The 13,120-nt window shown below is 37.2% G+C and overlaps 1 protein-coding gene and 1 long non-coding RNA gene across 10 annotated transcripts in view; one reads left to right on the forward strand and one right to left on the reverse strand.

Annotated features, from left to right (window-relative positions):
* Positions 619-1,134, forward strand: LOC110407030. Its single transcript, XR_002443689.1, has 2 exons — positions 619-677; positions 807-1,134. It is a non-coding gene; the product is annotated as an uncharacterized LOC110407030 (long non-coding RNA).
* The window catches only part of GARNL3 (GTPase activating Rap/RanGAP domain like 3), a 53,457-nt gene continuing 41,384 nt past the window's right edge, over positions 1,048-13,120 (reverse strand). For 7 of the 9 annotated variants that reach the window (XM_021414208.1, XM_021414205.1, XM_021414204.1 and 4 more), the window contains 7 exons: positions 12,954-13,020; positions 10,797-10,904; positions 9,974-10,092; positions 9,410-9,545; positions 8,061-8,270; positions 7,624-7,735; positions 1,048-6,866 (listed from right to left, as the gene is read on the reverse strand). In XM_021414208.1, the coding sequence (XP_021269883.1) occupies positions 6,710-6,866; positions 7,624-7,735; positions 8,061-8,270; positions 9,410-9,545; positions 9,974-10,092; positions 10,797-10,904; positions 12,954-13,020 (909 nt within the window). In that variant the 3' untranslated portion in view covers positions 1,048-6,709. Of the gene's footprint in view, positions 6,867-7,262; positions 8,271-9,409; positions 9,546-9,973; positions 10,093-10,796; positions 10,905-12,953; positions 13,021-13,120 lie in introns of those variants that run through there. The other 2 variants (XM_021414207.1, XM_021414210.1) reach the window with 2 other exon arrangements.

Below are 13,120 nucleotides of genomic sequence, written 5' to 3' on the forward strand. Positions count from 1 at the left end.
CAGATTGCTCTAAATTTTCCTTTATGTGTGTTACTGCTTCTGCATCTGGGATACCTGACCATCGAGTAAGTCTTGATCCAAAGTGTAGACAGATGAAGGCTGGGTTGTTGTGGGTGCTACTGTTAAGATGGCATTATTTATCCCAGAGATGTCAAGGGGGCTAGGACTGCATTTAAATCACAAGACAGGTTGTAGCTCTCAGCAGGATGTATTTTGGAGTCTGTTTTTTAGAAGGAATTAATAGATCGCATAGACTGAGAGAATATACCCTTTGCCAGAAAAAAAAAGAAGAAATTCTCTTTTGTAGTGTTAACTTAAGGGGTAAAAACCTACCATTGGAGAAGGTCTGAATCTTAACAAGGCCCAGAAACAAACCAATCCTGGATTGGTTCTTGGCAAAGAGGGATAGAGCTTAAGGTACAAACACCAATCTCATGGGTGTAACAGTACTTAAATAAATAACAGGTTTGAAACATTTCTATAGAACTATAGTAATCATAGAATCATAGAATGGGTTGGGTTGTAAGGACCTCAAGGATCATCAAGCTGCCAACCTCCACATCTAATTCCAGACGAGGCTGCCCAGGGCCCCATCCAACCTGGCCTCGAACACCTCCAGGGACGGGGCATCCACAGCCTCTCTGGGCAGCCTGTTCCAGCACCTCACCACGCTCTTGGTAAAGAACTTCCACCTGATATCCAACCTAAATCTGCCCTCCTTCAACTTAAAACCATTTCCCCCTTGTCCTGCCATTATCTACCCAGGTAAAGAGTTAACTCCCCTCCTGTTTGTGGTCTTCCTTTAGGTACTGGAAGGCTGCAGGGTGACATCACTGCTCTCAGGGTCAGGGTGATGCCCCAGCTCTCAGCCTGTCCTCACAGAGGAGGTGCTCCAGCCCTCTCATCATCTTTGTGGCCCTCTTCTGGACCCTCTCTAACAGCTCCCTGTCTTTCTTGTATTGGGGGCCCCAGACCTGGATGCAGTACTCCAGAGGGGGAGTCCGTCCACGAGCCAAATTTAGAAAATCTATTAGCCCTGCAAGTGTGAAGGAAAGAATGTAAAATTTATTACAGATGAAGGAGTAAATCATTTTTTCCTCCTCCACAATAACAATAAATCGCACTTAAAACATTTCCAGCTGTGATAGGAATGTTTCTATTTAGATGCTACATCTAAAACACAAAGCATATGCACTATCACATGACATTAAACACAATGGTAATACATCAGTATTTAAGACAAGTGGTAAAGAGGTTTTGATCACAGACTCAGCATCTGTCTTAACACTGCAGTTATTACATTACAAAACAGCCTGCTAACATTCAAAGACTTTTAAAACTATCATTGCAAGTTGATTACACTTTCTGCAAAAACCTTTAGAGAACATTTTCCATTCAACCAGTTAAATACTTAATAGAGCTATAAATAAGAGAAAAATAATCTCAAGTTTTTTCCTCAGATCATATCCTAATATAATTTTCAGTAGCAGACAAGTAGTCAGTCAGTTGCAGGTCTGCAACAACAAAGTGAAGCAGCAAGGCATTAAGCAGACTGGTGAAATGGCTGTGCACAATTGTAGTAACAGTGTCCATACTTTCTATCCTGCATGCTTGCTGCATACTGTCACAGAAGCTTCCTCGTATTGTTAATGCAATGTATTTAGTTCTCAGAGTATAATCTATTTCCCCACAAAATCAGGCTATGCCTAAATAAGCGCTTTTACAGAATTAGCAAGCCCTGGGCACATGACATCAAAATTGTTAATGATACTAGTCAGTATGACACACACACACGTATATATACACATTAAAACATCCCAACTCAAAAGACTATGTCTTAAATGCAGGCTAAGCCAAAAGCTCTTGGAAAGCTCTTGCATCTGCAAATGCAAGTCATAAATGCACATCTTTAGAAAGGCCTCCAGGAGTTTGAAACTGTGGCTTATCCAAATACACCTACAACAACAGAGGGGAAAGGGCAGGCACAGCAACCTTAGCTGTACATAACAGTGCTACGCTTCTTGTGGGTGCATTCTAACCTGTTGCCTGCCTTACTAAGAATTATTTTAATGTTTATTCAATTGACCATCCAAAAATACTTTGAATCAAGAAACACTTTGAAATTTGAATCTACCAATTACAAATGCTTGCATATGTATAGAAAGTCACATGAAAGCAGACAGCAAAACTGCTACTCATTCTGGGTGCCACTTTACATCCTGTCATGCATTTCAAAAGCAAACACAACAAACAAAAAAACACACAAAAAAGCCAGAACAAATTAAAAGAACTAGCCCCAAACTAGGAAACAATTGTAACCAGAACAGGCCACATCTGTTCTTTGCAAACCAAGCAACTGAAGTTATGAATCACATACATTCATTCAACCTAGAATCTATCTTTTGCCATCATGGAGCACTTAGCCCTTCCACATCATACTTCAGTCCTTATCTCTCCTCAGAAAGAAACATTACTTTCCGTTTCTGAGACTGGAAAGAAAGGACCGTTAGTCTGGAACACAAGTAGGTTTATCTCTGTTCTTAAGTTCCTAAATGCCAAACTGCAGAGACCTTGGGAAGGACTCATCAAAGCCTCAGCCTTAAGAGCCACATATTATACATGTGGGAAGGAATAAACTGATGTGTCCCAGGGCTCTTGAGTCCTACGCAAAGCTGTGATGGTTTATACGCATGTTGTAAAGTAAATGTAATACAAGAATGATGAGTTACTGAAAATGTTGCTTATTCATTCTTGAACAGAATCAAAATTCAATAACATGATTCTGAACAAGCTGCTCTAGTTTATGTTGTTTTGAACGGAGGTATCTGGGGGGTGAGTTTTGAGCTAGATGATCTCCTGTGGTCCTTTCCAACTTCATCTATTCTGTGATTCTGTATGTTATTACTGATGCTGTTGAGGAGGTACTAGTCCATTCTAAATTATCTGCCTGTTCAGTCCTGCTGCTTGCACCAAAGTAAACTAAATTCCTGTAGTTTAGTCAGACTGTAGTACAGTGCTGAAGTGATGACAATTCCATTATCCAGGAGAGGTTAAAAGCCCTCCTCCTCCAAAAAATCCAGCAAGCTAGGACACAAAACATTTCTTGCAGCAGCTTATCTGTGGTAAGAGTCCAGAATTGGCTTTCAGTTTAACTTAGCTTGATAGCAAGCATTCAAGCTGGTAAAAGCTCTGCCTTCACAGAAAGAATTTTCTACCCTTCTACTGAAGGTGGTGGTAGCAAGCTTATTTGCCAGTGTTCTCCATTAGATGAAGCTACTACCCATCCTTGCTGCAGTTCCAAATATTTTCTCTTTTCTCCTACGATTGTCAGCCAACACCAAGAACACAGGCAAGTGGCAGCTTTAACACAAGATGTGAAAGTCAGAACAATTGTGCTTAAGATGGAAAGCGTTGCACTTTGTGCCCAAGGCTACTTTCTAAGCTAACTGAATAGAAGCATGCACGTTGCAGACAGGAAAGGGAATAACATGGCTTCAAGGAAGTGAACAACAGCATAGCTGTCCATCCCAGAAACCTTCCAGGAAGCCATCTCATTTTCCTTGGTCACTTGACACTGGGCTGAAGGAGAGATTACATAGATGTATTAAAACCTTGTCCTGTTTTGAGACTGCTAGTTCTGAGGACAACAGTTCATCACACAGAGATGCACATAACTTCTGACAGTCTGATGAGACTGTTTTAAGCCAACAGAATCTACATCCTTGTACAGTGGATATTTGTCCAGTCATCCTAGCAGGTTCACATTATGTGATATTTTGTCTTTTAGGTAAGACAAATGTCATAAGAATTTCACAGTTTGGTTCTTGTGGCTTGCATCAAACAAAATCCAAGCATAACTACCACATTCCCTGTCTTCTACCCACACTCCAGGCTACTTTCGTACAGTAAGTAGGTAGTAAATGACATGTACGTGACCATAAAGCCTTAGTTACCACATCTAGGAGTCATATAAAACAAAACAGCATTGCCTGACCCCTCTTTATCTCCTTTTACTAGGTCTAATATTATTCTTACATGCCTTCTGTAATTAATCAGTATGCCTTACATACGGCATACTGATTAATTACAGAAGCAAAAATGGTATTGCTAAGGTACTACATACATTAGGAATAAAGACAGGTAATTCTTCCACTGTTCAGATCTTGCCTGTCCTATATGAGTATTAATTCTTTTAGGTCTGGTTGTTTCCAGTGTGACCTGCATAACAGTTTCCATCTGACCCGTTAAGTCAAGCTATGTCATAAAATTCAGCTGGCGGGACAGAGGAAGCAGGGTCAAAACATGTGAGTTGACACAGGAAATATATTTCCAACTTCAAACTATTCCAACACCTTGTTCCAGATAAATACGATGAAGCTAGTCTTTTTTTTTTTTTTTGTATTTTTTTTGTCTTGCATAAAATGTCAAGTTTTTGCTGTGTTCCTTACAGTCCTTTTGCCACTTCTTAGTATTTGCTACATGTCATCAATGCTGCTATTACAGGCAGAACTACAAACATTCTTTCTATTGCCACTGTTGTGGTTCTGCTCAAAGAAAGTAACTCTTGCCTTATACCCCTTCTTTGTATAGTCACGTCTTAGTTTGACACAAATACCAATCTATATCATTCTGCCTACCACCATAGGCAGGGGTCAGTTACTGTCAAGCTTTCTCCATTCATTCTTCTTCAGTGCTCCACCTATAAAGGTCTTTCCACATCCTTTCAAGATATACCTAAACATATGTTTGTTCAGGTTCTTCAGTTGTTAAATCATGGTAGAATAACAGAAGTGAACTTCTGCAGTACATCTAAGATGTGATATTCTAAAATCACTAAGCAAAGTTTCCAGTTAAAATATTATTTTAAAACAAGCCTGAGTTTTGCAGCAAACTGGTACAGACTTCAAAAACATCCACACAAAAGAAATTAAATACTACACTGAGAAATTTGTGTACTGAAAAAGGCAATGCTTCTGCTTTCTGAAAATATCAAAGTGCAAACAGTACTTCCTAAAGTGGATTCACTGAGTCCACAAAAGTGTTTACGATTTCCAGCAGGACAAGGACCATATGATACTTTCAGACCAATTTTTCTTAAACCTCAACTGATTAGATAAATAGGTTTGGGTAAATGACTATGGTCTCTGGAAACATCCTGAAAAAGAATTACAAGCTCTTGCAAAGACTTTAAGGTGGCACTTCCTTTCAGAAGTTTATTAAGGCTCACCCCATACATCCATGGTTGCCAAAATACTAAAAAAAAATACGAGCAGCCACTGGTTAATACTGCTTCTGTTCCTGGACTAACTACTGCTTGAATTATTGCTTATTTTCTTGATCAAGAATAAGAAGTGATTCTTCCAAGTTATAGCCTTGCATATTTTCTTAGGTGGAGATATTAATCCATCATATTCAATAAACGGGGCACGAAAAACTTTGCAAAGAAAAAAATTTCACATTCAGACAGGCAGAAGCAAAAGGCACAAATCACCAGATGGTCACGCTTACATGTATTACATAAAAAAAAAAAATCAACGATACAGAACTATGTCTACATAAAGAGCAAGAAATACCTGCTAATAAAGCTCACATCTTTATATATAAAAAGCCAGGAAACATCATCACATTTTCATGAAAAACAGCAAACTCTTTCAAAATATTGTTTAAAATTGACTTTTTGGCATAGGGGAAAGGGTTAAAAAATAATCAAGCTTAATGATGAAATCTTGCCCTTTAACAAAACAATATTTTATATGGCTATTTCATCATAGAAAATTAGCTTCTTAGCAGTAAAATTTTAGTTTGGATCCACTTAGAAAAATATGATTAACTGAAGCAGTGACTTCTACTGCTGGTGCAAAAGCAAACAACAACAAATTTTGATGCCTACACAGGAATCCTTCTGTAGTCAGAAAGAAAATTAGGGTGTGGCTTCTGCCTGTAGTGAGGAAATCTGAAGGCGCACTACGGAAAAGTTATTCCATTAGATGGAGAAACACAGTATAATTTTGACTTGAAATTTTTAAGGAAGATTTGTATTTTTAGTAAATTCCCTCTGCTCAGAGATTCTTAATGCCAAAACAGTTTTCAAGTTCCTCTAAAAATATGTACACAGACAGGTCAGAGAAAACAGCATGTTCATATGTCACCTGATCTTTATGGAATATTCTTGATTCTTCATTGAACAAAACACAGCTGTATCATTTCAAAGACAGACTGCACTGTTTGGAAAGATCTTTCCTAGAAGCCTTTTTTTTTTTTTTTTTTAACTTTTTTAAGATTAAAAAAACAACAACAAAAGGAGTGATTTACATTATAAAATTCTTCTTCCTACATCACACACACTGTTGTAAAACAATTCATGACATTAGTAACAGCAATTAACTTAGCAGAATGCTACTTCAGGTAGCTCAGAATAAGTAATACTTTTTATTTACTTCAATTTCAGCCTAAAGCTCTCATTGATAACCTACCTTTAAAATGCCACAGAAAAGTAATGGTTCATTAACTGAGATAAGAAAACACACAGATGTCAAAGATGTAAGCATCACCAAATCAGGCTAAGCAAGCCAGAACAACATGAGATCTATAAAGATTAATCACCGATACTTCCAGCCACATTTTACCACTAGAAGCACTGTTTGTGACATTCCTACAGAGCTCACAGAGTTGTAAGAAAAGGTGAAGTAAGGAACAGTCTTGTCTGTCTTCACTTCAAGTCAATGATGTCTTCATCATATAAAGAAGTCAGATGAAATGGATAGCTAAATGGTGAGCTCTCCTCCCTGTTTGCTACAGAATCAGGATCTGAACTAGTGGAAAGATGACGACCCTCAGAATAGCTTTCGAAAGAGGTTGAGATTATTCTGCAAAGATGAAGACAAAAGTCACTAAAAAATACACAGATATGGGCAAGTAGGGTCAATGGCTATTTCTAGATACAACCAAGTCATCCTAAAGACAGATCATTAAAACTGAGTTTCTCTCTGTTTAACTCTGCTTCCATAACAATTCTTATTAAAACAAAGATTACAAATATCAACTTATTGCCAAAGGGTAATGCTAATGAATCGTTTCCCTCCATATAATTTCCAAACAGCAAAGTAGTTTTACACTGCAGCAGATTAACAAAAAAATAATCTCAGTCTATCGTATCTTGGCTGAATTCTGCTGCTACTCATCACAAATGCTGGTTATAAAAACAGAGAAAACAACATAATGGCAATGGGGTCTGGTAAGCAGAGCCAAGCAGACAAATGCAATAGAGTTTCTTTGCAAAATTTATTTTGGAAATAGTGAGACAAGAAGATACGAAGAAAACAGTAATTCAGTCTGCAGTGTGAATTTAGCAGTTCAAATCCTAGCGACAGGCTCAACTGCAGCAGGTCCCCACAAAATCCCATTTAGCCTTGCTTTGCTCATAAACGTGTCTTTTAGCAAAAAATGTATAACTGTTTCAGTACTGTCGTTAGATACTAAACCACACATTAGCATGAAATTCACAAAGGCCTCAGTCAATCCCTACCCAACTGGGAAAACCATAAACGGGTTGAAAAGCAATCAATTCTCAAAACATTTATGGTCTAACTTAGGCTCTTTCCTAAAGCCCGTATATTTATTTACCTGTCACTACTAGTTGATCTTACTGCTCCCTGCTTGGGGTCTGACTGTCTTCGAGGAACCTTTTTTTGCTTCTGCGCACCTTCTGCCTTGGGAATAGGCTCATCCAAGAGGCCTCAATAAAGGAATAAAAGTCTTAATATTCTCATCAGAAAATAAAGCATTCACAAAAATGTTTTTTCATTTTTTCACTCATTTTCATTTTTAACTAAACAGCTTTCAGCTAACATAGAATATGGTCACCTTATATATGACCAGACGCTATCTAAACTATTTGCAAACAGCATTTTCTTACTGTTTTGTTTGTTTGTACTACTTATTTATGAACACTGGTTGTCTGTAACTAATTTGACTGTAATGAGATTAGTCCAAAGATACTCCAAAGATTAGAAGTGATATTAGTGATAACTGATATACACTGAAGGACAAGGGGAGTTTACCCAGCAATTCTTTACGCGTTCTGTTTGCAATTTCTTTAATTTCCATGCGAGATAAGGATAGTGAGTGAGTAACAGGAAGAGAGGAAATGCCACTGGATGTTGGAGTAGTGATGACTTTGGGAGCCAAAGGTGACTTCAGAGGTCGCTCAATGCTCCGCCCAACCAGATTACTAAGAGGAATTTTATACAGATTTTTACATGGAACTTCACCTGAAACACAAAAGGAAGAAAAGAATGTTACTCTTTCACAACAGTATCAGTTCTTAATACTTCAAAATGAGAAATTATACAGAGAAGTTATAATCGTTGTGTGGCTTTCTTTTTAACTCAAGTAACCTTTCTTGCTTTCTTCTTCAAGACCATTCTTGCTTTGTACCTTACAATATAAGTAGGCTAGGAGGAGGAAGAAATAGAACCACATTTTACAGTTTCAGTTTGGCTTACAGAGGAAAAGAATGTTGACTCTCAGCAAGGTGATGAATTGGCAATGGAAAAAGGAAGTAAATTTACATGTCCTAAGGCTGATATCCCAACTGTAAGACCGCGACTCACTATTCTGCTCAAGATTCCACAGTTATTTTAATATATGGCCAGAATATTGGAATCTGGATCCCAAATAGTTTAAATTATGTCTCCTCCTCTTAAGTGACATAAATTACTCTGCATTTTCTTAATTTGGGGGGGAAAAAAACTACCTAACAACTTACCATCAAACAGCTCTGCCTTTTACAAACTGAAATTCTGATTCCTTTCTCTTTTCCCCTTCTGCCAACAGTCCCAGACTTAAAAGACCAAGGGATACATACATATTGCATTATCTAGTCAATGTTCCCGTGTTTCTTCATTATGCTCCCTTATAGATCAACTGTTCACAGATCACCTTACAGTAAAGTGATGGTGCAAACTCTTTTTAAGACTAGAAATAATTCTTATTCTGAATTTGCAAAAGAACTTTAATCATCCAGGGATGGTTTAGCTGCTTTTAAGTGAAAGGAATGGTGTATGTGAAGTCTGAAAGTTTTCTCATAATTTTATGCCTTTTTTCTTTAGTCTTGGACATATTGACAGAGACTCATCAAGCTAGTAAAGCTTAATTCCTCCCCCCCTGTATGAACGATTTCTTCAAAATAGTGCTGCCATGCATTCAGAAGAGATACAGTGGGGCTAAAGCTCAGCCAGGTGATTCAGATCTTTGGGTAAACAACGTTTCTATCTTTCAGACTCTCAGCTATGAACTCAAAATCTTTTAAGTGATCAATTTCATCTTACTAAAGATCAGCTACACTGAGATGTGGCAGCTGCTGGAATGATTGAAGATCATTACTCAAGCTGCCTAGAAACCATATTACCTTCTGAGGAAGAAAGAGAGCACTCTGGCATTTCATAAGCTGTAGGTGTTTGAGGTGAACTCCTTGAACTGATTTCCTTAGAACTGCTACGAGATGATCCACTTACTGCAGCAGTAGCTTTAAAATAAATATCCGACTGAAATGACAAAGAATTCATCATAAGTACAAGACTTTCTTAATCATTTGCTGAGTAAGACCTCAAATGTTTGTCCACTATGTTTTATTGTCACTGTAGCTGCATTGCTGCTAATTTGATTAAGGCTGATCAGAGAAAGGCTATTTCACTGTATCTTGGGGGAACTTCTGTGATGTTCAGAACAGCATTTGCCCCATAAACAATCAAATATCTCAGGTATGCATTACTGCAGGCAATAAAGGACAGTGCAATCAACTCCGATCCTCATTGTACTTAATAAAAACTAAAAGCACACAGATGAATATTTACCACAAATGAGAGCACACGTGTTAGCTTTGGTTTGGTTTGTATTTGGCTTAGACAACTTTTTATATTAAATAGATCCCCACATCTCACAAATAGTCAAACATGCTTTTCTTGTGTCTTACCCTTGATGCTACAAGTTGAAGCTCAGGCACAACTGCTGTGTGGACTAAGTTTCCATTCACCACTAAACGGATCTCAATGGAATCAGTAGTGAAGGCAAGTATATAAGGGAAAGCACAGACTGCAACGAAACAAAAAATTATTTGGCACAGAAGAATGATTAATGTAAATGTTTCTTGGATGTTCCATGAAGCCTGTTCTTATCTGACCTATTCCAGCATCTCCCTTTCCTATGACAAAGTTTGCCTAATAAACTGATGTACATTCAGCTACATCAAGTTTGAACAAAATTTCATTCTCCATGTCTGGCAGAATGCAGACTGAATGGGAAATAAAAAACAGAAAAAAGAGAAAAGAAAAAAAGTTCAGCAAAGGAAAAACTTTGCACCAAGCCTCCACTTTTCAAAAAACACTATATACAGACACTTAGCTGAAGTGGCATCATTAATGCAACATGCTTATAGAATCATACAGTTATCTAGGTTGGAAAAGACCTTCAAGATCATAAAGTCCAACCATCAACCTGACCTACCAAATTCCATCACTAAACCGTATCCCTTAGTGTCATGTCCACATGTCTGTTAAATACCTCCAGGGACAGGGACTCCACCATCTCCCTGGGCAGTGCATTTCAATCATTAACTACCATCTCCATGAAGAAATTTTTAAGAATGCATTAATTTATATTTATTAAAATTTATCAAATACAGATTTATATATTCTATATTATTAATTTTACATTTGTATGTATTTCTAGCACAACTGCTGTAATTCTAGAAACAGCGAAGTGCAAGCCTAAGGGAAAAGTAATGTACGTTTTCTTACCAACAGCATAAGGAACTTGATTCCAGCTAAAGTGAAAATCATAAGCTGATGGCTGGATCAGTGGAGGACCTCCATTAAAAGGATACACCTTTCTATAGTGGCAAACATCTGTAAAAAAAAAAAAAAAGCATCCATCACCTTACATTATAAATTACAAATGCTAACTTTATAGGTAGATTTTACATAAGTTTGGATGACACACAGATAAAATTCAAACATCTGTGTAGAAGCCCCTCTGTATCTAAACAGATAATAAGGAAAATGAGCTTCCTTTTGAACATTTGAAAGATAAATATAAAAGAGCTACATTTCAATAAGATATCATGTTTCACAAAGTAAGTGGTATTCTGATTTAACAATTATCAGCTCCTCACCTTGTTTATGGTAGAGGAATGGGCAAGAATATTTCTGAAAGCCATGTCAGCAGAGCTGTACCCCTCTGTAAGAACTGCCATTCAAGCAGCCATATGCTAGTTCATGTACTCTGAGGACTGTAAAACACATAGGATACTACAGATACCAAGATTTCATTAATCGTGTAACATATGAACCTCTTACCTACCATACGTGCACTGATTCAGAAACTAATAACCTTCTTATGAGTCAGATATGAACACTGGCCTACTTGTAATGCAATTCTAAATTTTTAATTTGAAAGATCTAGGTAATGAGGAATTTAACCTTCCACTACCAGATTTTTTTCTCTAAACGCTCTCCCCAGCGCTGATAAAACATCCTTTAAAATGAGAAGTCATGTCAGCAAACAAAAAGAAGCCTTAAAGATGAGAAAGAATTGCAATCACCTCTTCACCTCTTTTTTTTTTTTTTTTTTTAACTAGTTCATATGAGTGCACTGAGGTGGAGCTCCAGGTGAACATCTGTGAGCATCTCATACACTTGCTCCTACCAGTTCTTTTCAGTTTTTTTTAGGCAAAATTGTATTTTAAGAGTTGATTTGATGATTCTTATGGGTCCTTCCCAACACAAGACATCCTATGATTTTATTTTTCTTCCCTGTAATTGATGTCCTTAGAAGGAATCTAAGCTTAAAACCAGAAAAGTACTAAAGGCTTTTTTCTAAATACAAACTTCGAACACTGTCAAATCATGTATTTTCGTATTTGTTCTATGATGATCTTTTCTTAAGTGTAAAACTCTCTAAAGACCAGAAGTAGGTTTCTCCGTGATAATGTCCTAGAAATAGGAATTCAAGTAGCTGCAAGACTGTGCATCAGGCTTTAGGATGTTAGGATCCTGAAGTGTAACTTTAGTATCAACTAAGTTTTTTAGCTTTGGCTCAACAATAAGTCTATTAGAGTGGAACTGATTCTGCACAGAAGTACAGGTATGGGAATTCACCATGCACTGCCACAGAGTCTTTTAGTTCTGAAGCAGTGCTAAGTGAACTAGAAACAGGTAGGATCTGGCAAACTATGAGAACCAATGAGGCCTCACAGAGTGTTACAGAGGAAGTTATACTTAAGAAATACTTTCCCTGCAGTACCAAACTAACAGCTAGTACTAGAATTTAGGTGTATTTATCCTGTTTCAATCAATGCTCACTTTGAAAAGGCAAATAGGACACACAGCCTGAAAAAGAGAAGGTTGTGCCTTGTCCTTCTGTGTATTGCTTCATAAAGGCTGTTTCATACCCATTAGTTATATTTTCAAGAAGATTGGAAGCAAAACTATATATGTACTGCAGAGAAGATCCTATGTTTGTTATATCCAAGAGCATTTTATAAAATGAGATTGAGAGAATTACAATGAAAAAATGTGACAGTGCAAAGAAGCACGCAGAAGAAAAAAGCAAAATAACGGAATGCAAAAGTACGAAGAAGAAAATGGGTGGAATGCTATGCACATCCTGGAAACATCTAGTGTGTAACTAGGTAAAGAATGAAGCAAATCTGAAGGAATAGGACATCTGTGAGTAAGGAAGTAATATCTATTATATGCCTAATTCAACATACCTAATAAAATAGTACTTCAATTTCTAGTCCGTCTAATGTGTATTGAAGTTTAAAAGAATGTATTCTGAAATATTACCCATGAAACTCTGAAATTTACTTTAAAACACAGATCTAGACTCCAATAAAGAAGAATTCCATGCACGGATTGAGATCCTATCATTTTCAGTCTTCCCTAGATACTTACAGTTATAACATAACAGTAGACCAGCTTCACCATCTTCATATACGTCAATAGCTGCAACAAAATTAACCTGCAATGGAAATGGGAAATAGTAATGAACATTCAGATGGGATACTGCAGATATTACAACCAGGTTTTGACTATGAAGCAATACAGTCAGCACAGTTATA

Source organism: Numida meleagris, chromosome 16 (assembly GCF_002078875.1).
Source record: "Numida meleagris isolate 19003 breed g44 Domestic line chromosome 16, NumMel1.0, whole genome shotgun sequence".
Lineage (NCBI taxonomy): Eukaryota > Metazoa > Chordata > Aves > Galliformes > Numididae > Numida > Numida meleagris.